The sequence below is a fragment of the Thamnophis sirtalis genome, unplaced genomic scaffold (assembly GCF_051295495.1).
Source record: "Thamnophis sirtalis isolate CommonGarterSnake01/CBP01778 unplaced genomic scaffold, rThaSir2_p1.2 scaffold_3, whole genome shotgun sequence".
Lineage (NCBI taxonomy): Eukaryota > Metazoa > Chordata > Lepidosauria > Squamata > Natricidae > Thamnophis > Thamnophis sirtalis.
The window spans coordinates 25,605,614-25,627,708 of NW_028261383.1; the positions used below are offsets into that span (position 1 = coordinate 25,605,614).

Genomic DNA, 22,095 nt, shown 5'->3' on the forward strand with positions numbered 1-22,095 from the left:
GAGATTTGCTGAGGTGGTTCCATTGCTGAGGTGGACATTTCCCTCCATTTTATTGCCCTGGGGGGGTGGGGGGATGTACTTATTTCTTAATATAGATTTTTACATTTTTATATATGACATTTATATAATTGTGATTTTTAATGATTGTTATATATTGCCCACCATTGCTTGTGGGGGCAGGGTAGGACTACAGAAATTTCATTTATAAATAAATAGTAAAAAATGTAAGTATTTGAGGATGACTTTAGAGTGCCTGAATTGAAGGAGAAATAATAAAAGAGGGATACAAATAAATAAAAATAAAGTAGGATTTAAACTGGGGGGGAGAGGGAAATTTGAAGGGGATGTTAGAGTCAGATAACAAATACCTTATCAGTTAACAATAATAATGTGTTAGATCCCTGTTGTGTTTCTTTACCCCTCCTGTGATCCCTAATTGCAGCTTTTACTTTCTCCAATTTTAATTTTACTCTTTCCACTCGACTTACAGGGAGAAAGGAAGGGGGGGGGGGGAGAAAGCTTTTCATTTAATTAAAAAAGGAAACACACAGAATGCAGAGTATATTCTGAATCAAACCTTGACATTCCCACCAAAGCACCTGGCCTGTTAAATCACCAGGCTGACCTTTTCAGAGGGTCAACCTAAGCTGCCATTTTCAATGCAGATGTAATAAGGTAAGGATGGTGATAGGGACCACTTCAGCTATTGGCTCTGAGCTCTGTTGCACGGAGGAATCTGGAAAAAACATAACCCCAACATATGCCCCAAGTGTTTCGATGTTTTTAACCTTATAGTTTTATACTGATATTTATGACATTATAATAATCAGATAACAGACATATACATTTAATAAATTAAAATGAATAAATTTTATTGATTCCTTTTTTATTCAGGAACTCAAGACGGCATATAAAGCAGTTCCTGGTTGGCATCCTGAGCCAGGAAAGAGGATCTTTTCCCTTTTTAAATTCGAAGCCATCATAGGTTTATTAGAAACAGATTGTGCCAAACAAACCTTATTGCCTCTTTTTTATTTAAGCGCCTAAATTACTAGATCGGCAAAATGATCTGCGGTGCAAGTAATAATATACTTGGATTTCAGAAAGCCATTGGACACAAATCTTTATGGAAAATGAAAGGTGTAAAAAGGAAAGTGTTGTGGGAGTCAGCCGCTTAGAGAAGTAATGGCACCGGGGGGGGGGGGGGAAACTGTGTTGAAATGGAATAACCAGAAGCAAGATTGGCTAGATAGATTTCTAAACAGAAACACTCTATCCGACATTTCATGCCAACAGTTCAAGCCTGTTTGGAGCCCAGCTATTCACATACTTAATTTAAAAGCTGGAACAGTAAAGTGCAGAGGGGACCAGAACACAGTGAGAGTTGATTGGTTGGAGAGTGCGGGTTTCTGCATGAGGCAGTCTACATTATGATTGGTTGCTGGGTGTAAAGGGGGAGTTCCCGTTTTTTCCTGCCGTTTTCTTCTGTGCGCTCTGTATGCTGTTCTGAGATTTACCTGGCGATTTACCTCAGGATGTAGTGATGTGCCTACCTTGTTTGGTCTAAATATGGATATTAAATAGATTTATATAAAACTACTCCCAGTGTCTCTGTCTTAATTTGGATACCAGCTGCATAATTCCCTCACACCAACCAACTCAGCTATTGGCCAGACTGCAGTCTCTTCCCCAAAATGCAAGGCTTGCCGTTTATTAGAGCTCCCAAATCTGTCGACTGACCTGGAATTGTTTTATCTTCTTTGTTGTTTAATGAGCCCGTAATGTTTCCCTTGCAGGGTGGAGTCAGGGCAACTGAATAGAGCTGAGTGTTGGTCGGATGTCCTTCTTGTCACCAATGTGGAGTTTGCAGCAGATATAGTCTCATTGTGCCGAGAGAGAGAAATATCTGCCTCTACCTAAGATCAAACTCACAGCCTCCTGATTGTGAGGTGAGAGCTCCAACGCACCACTCAACTCGAATTCTTTTACCTTTTTTCATATTTCACAGGAAAACCAATTCTCACTTTGGAAAGCCAGATAGAGATCTTTTACTTCCATGACTTGAAGGAGGTACATTATAGAAAATCGAGAACCAGGATGGTGCGATTTGAAAAGCACATTACTTGACTTAAACTAACAACATTGATCTCCGAACTGCAGGTCCATAATGAGCAAGTAGAATTTACCTTTCTCTCTCTTTTGACAAAAGTTCAAGAAATCTGGAAGATGAGCAAATATAAAATAAAATCAATTGAAATATTTGACCTGCAGGTGAGAAAAACCTGGAGAACACTTAAAAATTATAATGTAGTTGAACTTAATGTGAATCTGTCCGTCTGCATCCTCATTTCTTTACTTATTAAAATGAATGAACTACAGCAAATAGTCTAGGCTGAGGGGCAGAGCCTATCACAAAAACTTAACAGTTGTTGAGTGAGCTTTGACCCATTTTAAAACCTTTCTTGCCACATTTGTTAAATGAATCACTCCAGTTGTTTAACTGGCTTCCCAATTGATTTGGCTTGTTGGAAGGTCACAAAAAAGGATCCCATGACCCCAAGACATTGCAACCATCAGTGGCCAAGCATCTGAATGTTGATACTGCAATGGTCCTACGTGTGGAAAAGGGTCTTAACTCACTTTTTTCAGTGACATTGTAACTGCGAATGGTCACTAAATGAATGGTTGCAAGAAACAGACTACCAGTATCTTGGAATGGTTACTACCTTTGCAATACTACATTCTAACCACTGCATCTCCAGGATTCCTCTCTTTCTGTAATATCATATTTGATACAGTAAGAATGATTTGATGCTCTTTTAATATTCTAATTATATATAGTTGTATTTAGCTTCTTATTATGCTTTCAGAAAACTCTTGTTGAAATCCTAATTCTCATTTACTGATTCATTGATTTTTGCAAGAAAATCCTCTTGTGTCTGATCATTTATTCTGATTGAATCTCTCATATCTAAATAAACTTGGCTCTTTGGCTGAAAATAATCCAGCAAGCTGAAAACAAGCAATGAATATCCTTGTGAAAGTTTTCTAAGATCCCATCAAGCTTTCCTTCCAATCAGAAAGCTGATGGTTTTCCATGTATGAGTCCTCTTGTCCTTAATAATACTAGAGTAGTGACCAAAACACTGACCACCGTTTGAGCACCTGAATGGCTTCTGATCTGTGTTTAAACTGACATGATTTATTAGATTAGACCTACTTGTGAAAGCTTTCCCATAATTGGGACAGTCAAAGGCCTCCTCTTCTGTGTCAGTTCCCTATTATTCCACCAGGTGGGAATTCCAACTAAAACTTTTCCTACAATCCAAGAACTCACCCTGTGTGAATTCTCTGGTGTCTCACCAGGTCAGAATTCCAACTGAAAGCTTTCCCACAATCTGAACACTCATATGGTTTCTCTCCTGTGTGAGTCCTTTGGTGTTTCACAAGGTTGCAATTATGATTGAAACTTTTCCCACATACTGGACATTCATATGGTTTCTCTCCTGTATGAATTCTCTGGTGTTGCAGAAGGCTGGAATTATAACTGAAACATTTCCCACAAACTGAACACTCATAGGGTTTCTCTCCTGTATGAGTCCTCTGGTGCATCATTAAGGTAGAATTCTGACTGAAACTTTTCCCACAATCTGGACACTCATATGGTTTCTCTCCTGTGTGTGTCCTCATGTGCGTCACAAGGGCAGAATTAAGACTGAAACATTTCCGACAATCTGGACACTCATATGGTTTCTCTCCTGTGTGAGTCCTCTGGTGTATCATCAGGTTGGAATTTCGAGTAAAACGTTTCCCACAGTCTGGGCACTCATACGGTTTCTGTCCCGTGTGAGTCTTCTGATGTACTACCAGGTTGGAATTCTGCTGGAAACTTTTATCACAATCTGGACACTTATACGGTTTCTCTCCTGTGTGAGTCCTCTGGTGTATCACCAGATGGGCATTCTGACTGAAACCTTTCCCACAATCTGGACACTGATATGGTTTTTCTCCTGTGTGAGTTCTTTGATGTATCACTAGCTTAGAATTCCGGGTGAATTTTTTCCCACATTTCGGACACTGATACAGTTTCTCTCCTGTGTGAGTCGTCTGGTGTTTCACAAAGTCGGAATTATGACTGAAGCTTTTCCCACAATCTGGACACTCATATGGTTTCTCTCCTGTGTGAGTCCTCTGATGTATTACTAGGTTGGAATTCTTACTGAAACATTTCCCACAATCTGAACATTCATATGGTTTCTCTCCTGTGTGAACCCTCTGGTGTATCACCATGTTGGAATTCTTACTGAAACATTTCCCACAAACTGAACATTCATATGGTTTCTCTCCTGTGTGAGTTCTTTGGTGTATGACCAGATTGGAACTGTGCTGGAAACTTTTCCCACAATCCGGACACCCATATGGTTTCTCGCCCGTGTGAGTTCTCTGGTGTATCACCAGGCAAGAGTTCTGACTGAAACTTTTCCCACAATATAGACACTCATATGGTTTCTCTCCTGTGTGAGTTCTCTGGTGTTTCACAAGGTTAGAATTATTATTGAAACTTTTCCCACAATCTGGACACTCATATGGTTTTTCCCCAGTGTGAGTTCTCTGGTGTATAACCAAGTAAGAATTATGACTAAAGCTTTTCCCACAGTCCGGACACTCATATGGTTTCTCTCCTGTATGTGTCCTCTGGTGTATCACGAGGTTAGAATTCTTACTGAAACATTTTCCACAATCTGAACACTTGTAGGGTTTCTCTCCTGTGTGAGTTCTCTGGTGTATCACCAGGTTGGAATTCTGCTGGAAACTTTTCCCACAATCCGAACACTCATATGGTTTCTCCCCAGTGTGAGTCCTCTGGTGTATCACCAGGTTGGAATGCTGACTGAAACGTTTCCCGCACTCTGGACACTTGTACGGTTTCTCTCCGGTGTGAGTCCTCTTGTGTATCACCAGGTTGGCATGCTTACTAAACTTTTTGGCACACTGTGGGCACTGGTAGGGCTTTTCTCCAGTATGGGTTCTTTTATGCTCAGTAAGTTGGGAAGTGTAGCGAAAGACTTTGCTACATTCGGGGCATTTGTATGGTTTTTCACAAGTGTGGATTCTCTGATGCATAATGAGCTCTGATTTGCAATCTGCGCTTTTCCCACAACATGCATATCTGTGAAGCCTTTCTGTCACTGATAGTCCTAGATCCTTCAGGAGGTCAAAAATATTTCTGATCTCCTGTTGGATGGTTCAAGCAGTTTGTTTCCTCACAGAGTGAGGCCTACATTATATTGTGAAATGAGTGCTTCCTCCCCACAAAACTGTATACTGGATTCGCTTTCCTTTTTAAAGCTGCTTTTGATTTTCTGCCATCCAGAAGGCTCTTCTTGGCATTCCCTTTGCCTAGAAGATGCACATAAAACAGATACTTTAATTACTCTTTATAATATGGCTGCAATATATGAAAACAAGAAAAACAGCACACATAACAATGAAAAGCAAACATGCCAAACTGCTAGGTTAACCACGGCCATTCATTTTGACACATAAAAGACTAAGTTCAAATATTCACACAATCATGAAATTCTATTGTTGAACTCATGTAAATCACAGATTGTCAGCAGTGTAAATTGTTATAATCATATAGATACTTGGAAATACGGAGGATAGGAACATGGATACACAGATATTCACCAAAAATACAGAAACACACCCCTCTATCTGAGTCTAACATATGTATGTATGTAGAAAATCCATGTGTATTTTCTGTCTACAAAATGAAAGAGGTACAGTATGTGAGCATTAAAAGAAGAGACGCCCCATACACTAACGCTGAAAGGTTAAGGAACCATCAGGGTGAACTTGAAGCATTAGTACATGAAGGTAGATATGATATTGTTGCCATTACTGAAACTTGGTAGGATGAAGCTCATGACTGGAAGGTCCTGATAGAGGGTTATAAACTATTCAAGAGAAAAAGACCTAACAAAAGAGGAGGTAGAGTTGCATTATATATATCACTACATCTCTACAGAAATATGCAAAACCAAAGATAAAAACCTTCTAGAATCCGTATGTGCCAATATAAAAGGAAAGAAAAATGACATTGCTATAGGAATATACTACAGGCCACCAAACCAAGCAGAAGAATTAGATGAACTCTTTGCTAATCAATTATCAATTGTATGCAGGAAACATACCAGGAGTATGGGAGACTTTAACTACCCTGATATCAACTGGGAGACAAACTCAGTAGCAAACAGATTCTGAACCAACTTAGCTGACAACATTCTCATCCAATAAGTAGAGGAGGAAACTAGAAAAAAATCTATGCTGGACCTAATTCTTATTAATAAAGAAGAAGTGATAGAAGGAATTGAAGTTGCTGTCACCTTGTGTTAAAGTGACCATGTCATACTGGAATTCAAAAGAATGCAAACAGAAGCAAAGAATATAATCCAACCAGTGTCTTAAACTAGAAGAGCTGATTTTAACAAACTCAGGGTAACCCTAAGCCAAATTTCATGGATAAAAATCCTGAAGGGGAAAACAAGAAAAAAGGAAAACAATGAAAAATATGATAATAAAAGCCCAGTCTAACAAAATACCACTAAAAAAGAGAAATAAGAAATCCGTGAAGAAACCAGCACGATTGCATAAAGATCTCTCTGATAAACTGAAAGACAAAAAGCAAAAGTACAAGAAATGGAAAGAGGGACAAATAACTAAGGCAGAATATCAGCAGATAGCCCGAATCTGCAAAGATGAATTTAGGAAAGCAAAGGCTCAGAATGAACAAAGACTTGCAAAAATGTCAAAGACAATTAAAAAAAGTTTATTTTAACATATAAATAACAAAAAAAAGTAAAGGAAATAGTCGGTTCACTGGAGAGTGAAGATAGCAAGGAAATAATAGGCAGTAGAGAGAAAGCAGACCATTCTTTGTATCAGAGCAAGGAAGATGATCACAGGCCTGGAGACTAAATCATATGAAGAACGGTTGCAGGATTTGGGTTTGGTCTAAAGATAAGAAGAATTAGAGGTGATATGATACTAGTATTTCAGTATTTGAGAGGCTACCAGAAAGAAGAGGGGGTGAAATTATTCTCCAAAGCACCAGCGGCCAAGACAAGAAACAATGGATGGAAACTAATCAAGGAGAGAAACAACCTGGAATTAAAGAGAAACTTCCTAACAGTGAGGACAATTAAGCAATGGAACAGCTTTGCCTTCAGAAGTTGTGGGTGTTTCATCCCTGGAGGTTTTTAAGAAGAGGTTAGATAATCACTTGCCTGAAATCTTATAGGATCTCCTGCTTGAGGTGAGGGCTGGACTAGAAGACCTCCAGGTCCCTCCAAGGTCTATTCTGATTCTGAAATGCTAAAGCCTCTGCAAGCCTTAAAGCACCGGTGTTGCCTGTGAATCTCCTCCCTTGCAAACAAAGCAACAGGCTCACAAGAAACACACGGAATCCACCCTAAAGTGGCGGTAGAGCTGAAATCTCCCAAACAAGAGACAATTGCAGGCAACTTAAAACCTGCAGCCCTGGTGGAATAAAATTGGGCTGCGGTGGGGTGGATATACAAGAGGCGACGTATTTCAGCAGAGTTGATTATCTGCTGCTACAACATGGAGCAAAACGAACAGGCCGACTTGCTCTCGGCTTCTCGTCCGACCTGCCCTCCACTCACCTTCCAGCCGCCGCTTCGACCCTCCAAACGGCACAAGAGGCTCCGCCGACACTATCCTCCTCCCGTGAGTCAGGCGGAAGAGGAAGTTCCTCTATCCTTCGCCTCCTCTCCGCCACATCCTCTCTATCAATCCACTACTCTATTGTTTCCACTTTTCCAGCTCAAGCCTCTACCCCCACCCCCGCTTCAGACTGGCAACGCCACTACTGTACTGTATTCACTGCTTTCTAGGCAGGAGTATTGCTTCTCTGTAGAGCGCCATCTAGTGACATAGAATACAATTCTTTGGCGAAGTGTGCTTTGGACACACAAGAAAACGGTCTCCGGTGTATACACTTCACTTATCATAACAGAAAACAATAATTGATTACACTGTGGGAAGTTATTATCCAGCCCTCTCGCAGAAAAATGAAATATCCTAGGAAATATTGAAAAGGCAGAATATTTCTCTGGATGTGAAAAGAAACATGTTTTAAAAGACAGAATAGTTATCTGTAGCTTCTTGCCCATCCCCAGCTAATGGGCCATTAAGATGGCCAGGCTAGCCCACTTTACATAATAAAGACTTCTCCTCACTGCAGCTGTAGGGGGAAGGGATATTATTCAACTGACCACAAGGCATCTGAGAACTCATCACAGCCTAGAGAGTAGCCCCCTGCATGGCACCATGGGAGTCTGACAACCAGTCAGAATACATTTCTTACACAGGAACAGGAAACAGAGAGGTGGGACTAAACAGTGTATAAAAAGCCTAGCAAGCCCCTTCCTCAGCCTTCTCTTCTTCTCCATCAACATTGAAACATGTGATCACCTTTTCTGGTCAGGGCTCAAGCCATGTGGCCCTGTCCAACAATAAACCATCTTCCCAAGCAGCCTCCATGTCTCCAGTGTCTTCTTCCCCACTTGGAGCTGAACCCAGAAGGACATTTCTTTCAACAACACAATATACCAATAGAACAGTGTTTTTCAACCTTTTTTGTGCAAAGGCACACTTTTTTTCATGAAAAAAATCACAAGGCACACTACCATTAGAAAATGTTAAAAAATTTTAACTCTGTGCCTATATTGACTATATATAAAGTAATTTTCCCACGGCACACCTTACACTATGTCACGGCACACTAGTGTGTCACGGCACACTAGTGTGCCGCGGCACACTGGTTGAAAAACACTGCAATAGAAGGTAGTAGGAGAGATGAGAAAATGACAAGGATAATAGCAATACTGTCTACTACATGGATACATATCTTTGGGCAGAAGTCAGTGGTGTGGGAGTCGTCTGTTTAGTAGAGTGGTGGAATGGGGGAAGAAACTATCCTTGTGCCTTAATTGTTTTGGCATACAATGCCCTATAGCAGCGTCCTGAGGGGAAGATGTTGAAATGGAATAATGAGAAGGAAGATTGGCTAGATAGATTTCTAAACGGAAACACTCTATCCGACATTTCATGCCAACAGTTCAAGCCTGTTTGGAGCCCAGCTATTCAGATACTTAATTTAAAAGCTGGAACAGTAAAGTGCATAGGGGACCAGAACACAGTGCGGGTTTCTGCATGAGGCAGTTTACATTATGATTGGTTACTGGGTGTAAAGGGGGAGTTCCTGTTTTTTCTTCTGTGCGCACTGTATGCTGTTCTGAGATTTACCTGGCGATTTACCTCAGGATGTTGTGATGTGCCTACCTTGTTTGGTCTAAACATAGATATTAAATAGATGTATATAAAGTTACTGCCAGGGTCTCTGTCTTAATTTGGACACCAGCTGCATAATTTCCTCGACCAACCAACCCAGCTATTGGCCAGACTGCATTCTGTTCCCCAAAACGCAAGGCTTTCCATCTGTCAAGTGACCTGGAATTGTTTTATCTTCTTTGTTGTTTAATGAGCCCGTAATGTTTCCCTTGCGGGGTGGAGTCAGGGCAACTGAATAGAGCTGAGTGTTGGCCAGATGTCCTTCCTGTCACCAATGTGGGGTTTACAGCAGATATAGTCTCATTGTGCCGAGGGGGGGGAGAGAGGGAGAGAGAGAGGGAGGGAGGGAGAGAAAGGGAGGGAGGGAGAGGGAGGGAGGGAGAGAGGGAGGGAGAGAGAGAGAGATCTGCCGCTACCTAGGATTGAACTCACAGCCTCCTGATTGTGAGGTGAGAGCTCCACCACACTACTCAACTGGAATTCTTTTATCTTTTTTTTTATTTCACAGGAAAACCAATTCTTACTTTGGAAAGCCAGATAGAGATCTTTTACTTCCATGATTTGAAGGAGATACATTATACAAAACCGAGAACCATGATGGTGCAATTTGAGAAGCACATTATTTGACTTAAACTAAGAAGATTGAATTCAGAATTGTGGCTCCGTAATGAGCAAGCAGGATTTACCTTTCTCTTTCTTTTGACAAAAGTCTTAACGAGGAATGAAAAGAAGAAGAAGTACAATGTATGACTCAAATTGTTCCAGAAAATAAAATATGCAATGTTCAAGAAATCTGGAAGATGAGCAAATGCAAAATAAAATCAACTGAAATATTTGACCTGCACGTGAGAAAACCCTGGAGAACATTTAAAAATTATAATATTGTAGAACAGACATTATATAGAGCTTTGAGGAATTTTCTAGAAATATTTAAAACATGGTCATTAAAAAGAACCCATTTCTGTATATTATTTATATTTTACATGAAATGGAGGCATTAAAACCTATGCTGGTCTTGTTGTATTCAGGTCTTTTCCCGTGTAAGATTGAGATTGTCTTGGCAACGTTTTGGCGAGGTCCCACTCACCATCTTCAGGCTGGTGTTGAGTGGGACCTACCATCATCTGTCAATTGGCTCGTCACAAGAGTCCATCACGACAGAAACCCAATTTTTTTTTTTTTTTTTGATGGAAGCAGTTAGCTTCCTCCCATAATTGGGGCTTACCAGGGGTTGTAAAAATCTAATAGATACCTTTCACCCTGGCTTCGCTGATAACGGATAAGAGCCTGTGGCCTAATGGCTAAGATCTCTGCCTGGTGTGCCTAGTATGCCATATAGCCCAGGTTCAAATCCCAGTAAGGGTATGGCTAGCTGATGAGAGCTAAATAGCTTGAAATAGATCTATACTAGTCTCCCTTTATTTATTTATCAGCACAAATAAAAAAACACAAATATAACAAAGGCAACAGTAAAAATATTGGGTTTCTGTCGTGATGGACTCTTGTGACGAGCCGATTTACAGATGATGGAAGCAGTTAGCTTCCTCCCATAATTGGGGCTTACCAGGGGTTGTAAAAATTATATATATATATATATATATATTATATAATTATAATTAATATATATTAATTATATATATATATATTAGATTTTTTACAACCCCTGGTAAGCCCCAATTATGGGAGGAAGCTAACTGCTTCCATCATCTGTCCTTCGGCTCGTCACAAGAGTCCATCACGACAGAAACCCAATATTTTTACTGTTGCCTTTGTTATATTTGTGTTTTTTTATTTGTGCTGATAAATAAATAAAGGGAGACTAGTATAGATCTATTTCAAGCTATTTAGCTCTCATCAGCTAGCCATACCCTTACTGGGATTTGAACCTGGGCTATATGGCATACTAGGCATACTAGGCAGAGATTTTAGCCATTAGGCCTATATATATAGTGTCACAACCCCTGGTAAGCCCCAATTATGGGAGGAAGCTAACTGCTTCCATCATCTGTCAATCGGCTCGTCACAAGAGTCCATCACGACAGAAACCCAATATTTTTACTGTTGCCTTTGTTATATTTGTTTTTTATTTGTGCTCCCTTTATTTATCAGCACAAATAAAAAACATATACATACATACATACATACATACATTCATATATATATATATATATATATATATATATATATATATATATATATATATATATATATATATATATATATATATATATATATATATATATATATATATATATATATAATCTCCAAGTTTTTTATATTTTATTTTACACATCTTAATGTTTGGATGGTGTGATACCTGAGTATCATACATTTCAATACAAATAAACATAACAAGATTCCTAATAATTACATTTCATTTTCATTTTTCATTTTGTTAACACATAACTTTTACTATCGTCCTTCAGTTCTAAACCTCCTGCTAGTTCTTCCATACCTTATAACATTTTAGTGTCAGTTTTTACTATTATTCTCCTCTTATTTCTACCTCTTACTTTAGCCTTTTTTTTCTTTCCCCTCCCATATCACTCTAATATTCAAACACGTGATCCTTCCTTCTTTCATTATTGAGTATTTACACTTCTAGTATTAATCACAACCATCCAAGCATTTAATATACATCTATTCATATTCTTTCAAATCCTTCAATCCTTATATTTCTATTAATAGACGTTTTCATTAAAGTATCTTCTTTGTCTAATCTCAAATTATTGAATACTAGTTTTTCACTACTAATCATATATATATATATATATATATATATATATATATATATATATATATATATATATATATATATATATATATATATATATATATATATCATAGTACTCTCATACAAATTCTATTTATCTAATTTACAAGGTAATTTTCCAACCTATATATAATATAATTCTATTAATGGTATACATTATTAATATATATTCAAGAGTATTTTTTTTTACTCTTTCTACCACACTTATCCATCATTTCTTGCCCGTTTCCTAGTTTTTATTCTTATTTTTTTCTTAACTTGCTTCCGGTGTTCTTCTTTTAAAAATTATTATATATTTTTGAACAACCAAATGACCACAAAATACTTAATGTGAATATGTCTGTATCTTAAACATATTCAAATTTATTTTCTTATTAAATTTGTATGTCACATCTCACTAAATTCATGAACTATACCAAATACTCCAGGCTGAGGGACAATTAAAACCTATTACAACAAAATAAATGTCTCTCATGAAATAATATATCTTTAGAAACATTACTGCAGAATATTAGTATCCAGGCAGGGGCGAGGCAAATATTCTTATTACATCCTCAACTTACAACCACAATTGAACCCAAAATTTCTGTTTCTAAGCGAGACAGTTGTTAAGTGAGTTTTGCCCCATTTTACGTTAAAATGGCTTCCCCATTGATTTGGGTTGTCAGAAGGTCACAAAAAAGGATCCCATAACCCCAAGACATTGCAACCATCAATGGCAAAGCATCTGAATGTTGATGCTGCAATGGTCCTATGTATGAAAAACGGTCATAACTCACTTCTTTCAGTGACGTTGTAACTGCAAATGATCACTAAATGAATGGTAAGTCAAGGACTACCAGTATCTTGGAATGATTACTCCCTTTGCAATACTACATTCTCACCACTGCGCCTCCAGGACTCTTCTCTTTGTGTAATATATCAAATTGGATACAATAAGAATGATTTGATGCTCTAGGAATATTCTAATTATACATAGTTGTATTTAGTTTCTTATTATGCTTTCAGAAAATTCTTGTTGAAATCCTAATTCTCATTTATTGATTCATTGATTTTTGCAAGGAAATCTTATTGTGTCTGAGCATTTCTTCTGATTCTCTCATGTCTAAATAAACTTGGCTCTTTGGCTGAAAATAATCCAGCAAGCTGAAAACAAGCAAGGAATATTTTCTATGTTTTCTTAGAAAGTTTTCTAGGATCCCATCAAGCTTTCCTTCTAATCGGAAAGCTGATGGTTTTCCTCCTGTATGAGTCTTGCCTTTAATAATAGTAGAGTTGTTACTGAAACAGTGACCATAGTTTGGGCATCTGAATGGCTTCTGATCTGTGTTTAAACGGACATGATTTATTAGATTAGATCTAGGGCTCCTCTTCTGTGTCAGTTCCCTATTATTCCACCAGGTAGGAATTCCAGCTGAAACTTTCCCACAATGTAGGAACTCATCCTGTGTGAACCCTCTGGTCTCCCACCAGGTCAGAATTCCAACTCAAAGATTTCCCACAATCTGGAATCACATATGGTTTCTCTCCTGTGTGCTGCATCATCAGGTTGGAATTTTGAGTAAAACTATTCCCACAGTCTGGGGACACAGTTACTGTCCCGTGTGGGTCCTTTGGTGTATCACCAGGTTAGAGTTCTGACTGAAACTTTTACCACAGTAAAGACACTCATATGGTTTTTCTCCTGTGTGAGTTCTCTGGTGTGTAACCAAGTAGGAATTATGACTAAAGCTTTTCCCACAATCTGAACACTCATATGGTTTCTCTCCTGTATGAGTCATCTGGTGTTTCAGAAGGTTAGAATGATTACTGAAACTTTTCCCACAATCTGGACACTCATACGGTTTCTCCCCAGTGTGAGTTCTCTGGTGTATAACCAAGTAGGAATTATGACTAAAGCTTTTCCCACAATCTGGACACTCATATGGTTTCTCTCCTGTGTGAGTCCTCTGGTGTTTCAGCAGGTCAGAATTCCTACTGAAAGCTTTCCCACAATCTGGACACTCATATGGTTTCTCTCCTGTGTGAGTCCTCTGGTGTAGGAACAGATAGGATTTCTGCTGGAAACTTTTCCCACAAACTGGGCACTTATATGGTTTCTCTCCTGTGTGTGTCCTCTGGTGTCTCACCAAGTGATAATTCCAAATGAAACCTTTCCCACAATCTGGACACTTATATGGTTTCTCTCCTGTGTGAGTACTTTGGTGTTGAACAAGTTTACAATTTTGATTGAAACTTTTCCCACAATCTGGACATTCATATGGTTTCTCTCCTGTGTGGGTCCTCTGGTGTACTACCAGACTGGAATTCTGCTGGAAACCTTTCCCACAATCCGGACACTCATATGGTTTCTCGCCCGTGTGTCTCCTCTGGTGGACCACCAAGTAAGAGTTCTGACTGAAACCTTTCCCACAATCTGGACACTCATATGGTTTCTCACCCGTGTGAATCCTCTGGTGTATCACCAGGTAAGAGCTCTGACTGAAACTTTTCCCACAGTATAGACATTCATATGGTTTCTCTCCCGTGTGACTCCTCTGGTGTATCACAAGTTTAGAATTATTTTTGAAACTTTTCCCACAATCCGAACATTCATATGGTTTCTCTCCTGTGTGACTTCTCTGATGTATCACAAGCTTAGAGTTCTGACTGAAACTTTTCCCACAATCCGAACACTCATATGGTTTCTCTCCTGTATGAGTTCTCTGGTGTATCACCAGGTTAGAATTATTTTTGAAACTTTTCCCACAATCCAAACACTCATATGGTTTCTCTCCTGTGTGAGTCCTCTGGTGTATTACTAGGTAAGAATTCCGAGTGAAACTTTTCCCACAATCCAAACACTGATATGGTTTCTCTCCGGTGTGAGATCTCTGGTGTATCACAAGCTTAGAGTTCTGACTGAAACATTTCCCACAATCCGAACACTCATAAGGTTTCTCTCCTGTATGAGTTCTCTGGTGTATCACAAGGTTAGAATTATTGTTGAAACTTTTCCCACAATCCAAACACTCATATGGTTTTTCTCCTGTGTGAATCCTCTGGTGTATCACCAAGTAAGAATTCCGAGTGAAACTTTTCCCACAATCCAAACACTCATATGGTTTCTCTCCTGTGTGAGTCCTCTGATGTATCACCAGGTAAGAATTCCGACTGAAGCTTTTCCCACAATCTGAACACTCATATGGTTTCTCTCCTGTGTGAGTCCTCTGATGTATCACCAGGTAAGAATTCCGATTGAAACATTTCCCACAATCTGAACACTCATGTGGTTTCTCTCCTGTGTGAGTCTGCTGGTGTATTACCAGCTTGGCATTCTGACTGAACTTTTCCTCACAATACAGACACTCATATGGTTTTTCTCCCGTGTGAGTCCTCGGGTGAATCACTAGGTCAGAATTCTGGATGAAACTTTTCCCACAATCAGGAGAATCAAAGGGTTTCTGCCCAGTGTGAATCTTCTTATGTCTGACCAGATTGGTGTGTGTGCTAAGCCTTTTGCCACATTGGGAGCACTGGTAGAATTTCTCTCCAGTGTGGGTACTTCCAGGAGGAAGTTGTTCTGAATAAAGCGTTTGCCACATTCCAAGCATTATTGCATATATTTTGTGGTGTGCATCCCCTCATACAAGCTGTGATTAGCAATGTTTGTTTTCCCCCACAATAGACAGACTGTGGTTTTTTTTCAACACTGATAATCTTGGATTCTTCAGGAGGTAAAAAAATATTTCTAATTTTTAACACGTGGTGCTTTGATTCAAACCCCTCTTGAATCCAGGGTGCTCTTCTTGGCATCCTCTGTCAATGAGATTCATATTAATGGATTCGTTTCATTCTGGTTTAAAAAATAGCTGCAGAACCTGTGATAACAGGGGAAAAAAGCCTACATATATTACCACGAAAAAGCAAACATATCAAAATGCTAGTTTAATCTCTAACATTAATTACAATTACAATTTGGCATCTAGAGATCTAGCAAGATCCAAGTTCAAATATGCATTCATATATCCAATCATGAAATTATCTTTTTGGCTTCGGGAAATCATAAAATTATTAGCATTGTAAATTGATATTATAAAATTTACCTGAAAATACTAAAGATTATACCATACATGTATATGCACACAGAAATTTGCACATCTATGAAGTTATGTATGAGAAAAATGTATGCGTATTTCCCTGTGCAGTAAGTCCCAGAAGTGGATTCGCTCAGATTTTTTGATCTAATTTTAAAAAGGTGGGGTCATTAACAGTCCTTTGCCTCCTCTCCTCCACATCCTCTCTAGTAATCCACTACTCTATTGTTTCAACTCCTTCCAGCTCAAGACCTACGCTCCATTAGACTAATAATGCCATCATTGTACTTTATTCACTTTATTCATAGGCACAAGTATTGCTTTGCTGAAGATCGCCTTCTAGTGATATAAGGCTGAAAAGCGCTCATTCCATTTCTACTCTAAAGCATTTGCAAGATGTTTTCATTGATTCTGCACTTCCTTCTGTGCCATGAAGTCAAAGTCGTATTCAACTCCCACCGAGCATGTCAATAGCTTTTGTCCATGGCCATCTATGCCACACCCCTTCTTTCAAGCCCCCCAAGAGTGCACTCCTCCCCTCTGGAGCTGAGCCCGAAGCTTCGTTTGCAATAAGCAGCCACTAAATCAAAGGAACTTGTCCTTGTGGGGAACGACATGCAAACAGGCAGCGAGAAAGTGCATCCCCTTTGAGGCCGGCAAAGATTGTTCCAGCCAGTTTTTCGTTTGGCATGTGTGCAACTCTAAATGATTTCCAGCTTCATCCTATTATCATGAAATATGAGACAAAACCTTAAACTGCCCACCCACATGGCTTCTAAAGAAGTTCTAGGTAGAAGATACTATCTTCCTATCTAAATTACTGTATTGTGTTGTGTTCCATTGTGTTGTGTTGTATTATCTAAACATGTATTATTGCATTGCCTAGAATTCTGAATGATATAATTTTGGAACCACGGAATGGAATCTTTGAAAGTTTATGTAACACAGGAGAAATATCAGAAAAGAAATACTGGAAAAGAGCTAATGTGATTCCAAACTACAAAAAGGTGGGAAACGATCCAGGAAATTATAGGCCAATCGGCTTGACATCAATACCTGGTAAAATCCCAGAAAAATATAACTAAGCAGAAAATTTGTGGTCTACTTTGTCCAATGCCTTACTGAAATCTAAGTGTACTATGTCCACAGCAGTTCACTGGTCTACTAATTTAGTCACTTTATGAAAGAATAAAATAAGATTGGTTTGACATGATCTATTTTTAACAAACCCATGCTTGCTACTACTTATAACTTTGTTTCTAGATGTTCACAGATCTGCTTTTTAAATTATTTTTTCCAGAATTCCCACCCACCCCCAGGTATTGAGGTTAGGCTGATTGGTCTGTATTTTCCTGCCACAAAGAAGAGGAGGTTAAATTATTCTCCAGAGCACCAGAGGCCAAGACAACAAACAATGGATGGAAACTAATCAAGGAGAGAAACAACCTAAAAGGAGAAATTTCCTAACAGTGAGGACAATTAACCAATGGAACAGCTTTGCCATCAAAAGTTCTGGGTGCTTCATCCCTGGAGGTTTTTAAGAAGAGGCTGGACAGTCACTTGCGTGAAATGTTATAGGATCTCCTGCATGAACAGGGGGCTGGACTACAAGACCTCCAAGGTGCCTTCCAGATCTATTCTGATTCTGAAATGCTAAAGCCTCTGCAAGATTTAAAGCACCGGTGTTGCCTGTGAATCTCCTCCCTTGCAAACAAAGCAATGCGCTCATAAGAAACACACGGAATCTACTTTAAAGTGGCGGTAGAACTGAAATCTCCCAATGAGGAGCAAATTGTAGGCAACTTAAAACCTGCAGCCTTGGTGGAATAAAATTGGGCTGGGAGGGGAGGGGGATATGCAAGAGGCGACGTATTTCAGCAGAGTTGATTATCTGCTGCTACAACGTGGAGCAAACCGAACCGCCCGACTCGCTCCCGGCTTCTCCTCCGACCTGCCCTCCACTCACCTTCCAGCCGCCGCTTCGACCCAGGAAAAACTACAAAAGCCACCGCTATCCTCTATTAGGAAGCCGGAAGAAGAGGTTTCCCAGGGCTTCGCCTTTCCATACTCTCTCTAGCAATACGCGACTCTATGGTCTCAATTCCTTTCAGTTCAGCTACAGGCGCTTGTTACTGTAATTGCGACGATCCAGGAGCGTTTATTGCCCGACCATAGAGCGCCATCCAGCCAGCAATATCTAGATCCGCCGAGCTCTAGCTTCATCAGATTAGCTTGGTGCTTGCTGGCTCCTAAAAGTTCATGAAGTTCTTGCCTTTTATGCTCAGCCCCTAAATCATTAACAGATGTCATCTTCATCTTATTAATAGAATAACACGTGACAAAACTAGTCTCCCACGTTGGTTCCAATGACGTTTGGATAGGAGATACTATCATGCTCTCTGTATTTCTATTATGCTCTCTGCTCTCTAGAGCAGCCTTCCCAATTCTCAGAGTACTAAGATTTCAGCCTTTAGAATTCCCAGCCCCCTTGGGCAAAACTCTTGAAGGTCACTAGTTTGCAGGCTGGAAGCTGATCTAAAGATTCCTGCATTTTAGCAGGGTTTGGCTGTCAGGAGATCAACAACTCTACAGCCTAACCTTTTTATTACTGTTTCACTTGATAGCCAATTGTGGCTATTCTGCAGGCTCTGGCAATGATTAATCATCAGAGGTGCCATGCCCCCAAAACTGGTTCCCTTGCCATCACTGGGCCACTGCCATTTTGGTTTTTAGTGACTTGCGCGTGCACACTTCATTGTAAATTGTTCTGCACATGTGTGAAGGACAATTTACATTGAACAGCATGTGCGGGTAGTGCGCAGATTGCAAACCAGTAGCAACCCACCCGTTAATCATGCCTTAATTATCTGCATATTGGATAGCAATAGCAATAGCAGTTAGACTTATATACCGCTTCATAGGGCTTTCAGCCCTCTCTAAGCGGTTTACAGAGTCAGCATATTGCCCCCAACAATCTGGGTCCTCATTTTACCCACCTCGGAAGGATGGAAGGCTGAGTCAACCCTGAGCCGGTGAGATTTGAACAGCCGAACTGCAGCTAACAGTCAGCTGAAGTAGCCTGCAGTGCTGCACTCTCTGCGCCACCTCTTGGACGACTTCAATAAACTCTGCAGGACCTGCCCTTGAAGAGTATCCAAGTTTTAGCTGATAGAGAATGCAATTCTGGATAATCTATGTATGCTTCTGAAGCTTCCTTCCTTGCCACTTTGCTTGTGAGTGGAGTTCACGGTGTTGGTTCTGCCTTTGAAACCCTTCCTGGTATGGGACTGAGCCTTTCCCTGCTTATTTCAGCCTGCCCGATGAGACCTGGCAAAGAAGACTTGCGGCAGGTGCCGTTATCTGGGGATCTGCCTTCAGTGAATCTGAGAAGACATGTCTTCTCTGTTGTGGCCCCCATCTTATTGAATATTCATTCTCCCGAAATGAGATTAATTCTACCCTTTTTGAGCTTCTGAAGGCTCTCAAGAACTGGCTTCATCCTCAGGCGTGGGGTTCTAAGACAATGAGATATGCTCAGATGGTTCCATTGCTGAGGTGGCCATTTGCATCCATTTTATTGCCTAGGGCAGTGATGGCAAACCTTTTTTGGCTGCCGTGCCAAAAGTGGGGGGAGCACAGGAGGGGGTTTGCGTGCTAGCGTGCCACACCCATAATGTATGTGCATCCCTCCCAGCATTTGCGCATGCATGCAACCAGTGACCTCCCCAGCGTTTGCCATGGTTTTTTCACCGTCCCCAGGCTCCAGAGGCTTTCTAAGAGCCTATGGAGGGCGAAAACAGCCCGCCCCCAGATGCCGTCTGGAGGCCTCAGGAGCCTTCAGGGAAGCCTCCTGAAGGCTCCGGAGGTCAAAAATCGCCCTATGGACAAACCGGAAGTCGCCATTCCCAAACTTCCGGGTTCACCGTAGGGCTGATTTTCGCCCTCCGGAGACCTCAGAGGGCTTCCATGAAGGCTACGGAGGCTGAAAAACTACCCTACAAGCAAATCAGAAGTTACTTCCGGTTTGTCCGTAGGGTCATTTTTTGCCCACCAGAGTCTTCAGGGAAGCCTCCTGAAGTCTCCAGAGGTCGAAAAACGGTCCTACCACAAACTGTAAATCCATTCCCGAATTTCCGGTTTGTCCATAGGGCTGGTTTTTCGCACGTTGGAGTTCAGGGAAGCCTCCGGAGGGTGAAAAACCAAGGTGGCGCAGTGGTTAAATGCAGCACTGCAGGCTACTGCTAGATCAGCAGTTCAGCGGTTCAAATCTCACCGGCTCAGGGTTGACTCAGCCTTCCATCCTTCCGAGGTGGGTAAAATGAGGACCCAGATTGTTGGGGGCAATATGCTGACTCTCTGTAAACCGCTTAGAGAGGCCTGAAAGGCCTATGAAGCGGTATATAAGTCTACTGCTATTGCTATTGCTATTGCTAAAAACGGCCTCAAAAGAAGGCAGAAGTCAGCTGGCCAGTGCGCACATGCACGCTGCCAGCTGAGAGGGCAACGTGTCGTGTGCCCTGACAAATGGCTCGACATGCCACCTGTGGCACGCGTGCCATAGTTTCGCCATCACGGGCTTAGGGGGTTGTATAGTTGTTTTTATATTAATTATTTCTTAATATAGATTTTTACATTTTTATATATGTCATTTATATGTTTGTGGTTTTTAATCTGATTGTTATATACTGACTACCATTGTTTCTGGTAAACTGAAGGGTTTACTGAGGGGAGGTTATACACATTTCATTTATGTATAAATAACATAAAGGATGGTTAGAGTGGCTAAATTGAAAAAATAATAAAGGAGAGATACAAATAAAAATAAGTAGGATTTAAACCAAGAGGGGAAGTCGGGATCAGATAACAAATAACTTTTCAGTTAACAATAACGTATTAAAACCCTATTACGTTTCTTTACCCCTACTGCTATCCCTGTTTGTATCAGCTGCTTTTACTTCCCCAATTTTAATTTTATACTTTCCATTTAACTTAAGGGGGGAGCTTTTCTTTTAATCACGAAATGCAACACATAGAATGCAAAGTCCATAAAGATTCTGTCATCCAGGTCATGGTTGTCCCAAAAGTGCTTTTTCAAGAGGCAACTGGACTTTGTTTTTTCTTTTGAAGATGTTTTGCTTCTCATCCAAGAAACTTCTTCAGCTCTGACAGGATAGTGGGGAATGGAAGGATATATATTTGTATTATATATTTTTAGAAGGATGCAAATGACCAACTGTTTGCAAGGAAAATAAATCCTTCCATTCTCCACTATCCGGTCAGAGCTGAAGAAGCTTTTTGGATGAGAAGCGAAACATTTTCAAAAGAAAAAAAACAAATTCCAGTTGTCTCCTGAAAAAGCACCTTTGGGACATCGAATGCAGAGTATATTCTGAATCGAACTGATGTATTTTAACAGTACAAATGTGGAGCCACATTCAAGAACGGGATGAGTTCAAGAGACTGGTGTGGCCAAGTAGGGTTTATGTATCTGTATAGTCCAAACAGAAAAGTCGTGACTGCAGTCTTGATGTTTAAGTTAATGAAATGACACCGTCCATATTCAAAAAGATAAGATACGAGAAGAAGTGACACCCAGAAATAGGAAACTGATAAATATTGAAGGAAAGAACTAAGGCAGGGCTAAATGACTTTGCACGGCAACTTAGTATGTCCAGGGAAGAATGTGGAGTGGAAATGTACATGAAGTGAAATCAAAAGGCAAAAGTAGAATATCCCCGTCAACCATGAAGCTGGCCTGACTGAGGCCATTTTGAGACCAGTGCTGAGGAGAACACTGGAGAAGTGGGATAGGGAGTGTGGAATAGAGATAGTTGGGGTGTTGTAGTCAAAACAAGATTCTTTCTCTTG

At 40.2% G+C, this 22,095-nt stretch overlaps 2 protein-coding genes across 2 annotated transcripts; both read right to left on the reverse strand.

Moving 5' to 3' along the window:
• Window positions 1–2,407: 2,407 nt before the first annotated feature.
• LOC148047678 (uncharacterized) lies at window positions 2,408–7,948 on the reverse strand. The gene is made up of 2 exons (XM_087711647.1): window positions 7,689–7,948; window positions 2,408–5,400 (listed from the first exon to the last, which is right to left on the reverse strand). The coding sequence occupies exon 2, from the start codon at window positions 5,122–5,124 to the stop codon at window positions 3,334–3,336; it is 1,791 nt and encodes a 596-aa protein (XP_087567773.1). The 5' UTR covers window positions 5,125–5,400; window positions 7,689–7,948; the 3' UTR covers window positions 2,408–3,333.
• A 5,532-nt stretch (window positions 7,949–13,480) lies between these two features.
• On the reverse strand, window positions 13,481–18,266 carry LOC148047679 (uncharacterized). The gene is made up of 2 exons (XM_087711635.1): window positions 18,194–18,266; window positions 13,481–16,011 (listed from the first exon to the last, which is right to left on the reverse strand). Exon 2 carries the CDS (start codon window positions 15,742–15,744, stop codon window positions 13,744–13,746), a length of 2,001 nt encoding a protein of 666 aa, XP_087567761.1. The 5' UTR covers window positions 15,745–16,011; window positions 18,194–18,266; the 3' UTR covers window positions 13,481–13,743.
• Between the last annotated feature and the right edge of the window lie 3,829 nt (window positions 18,267–22,095).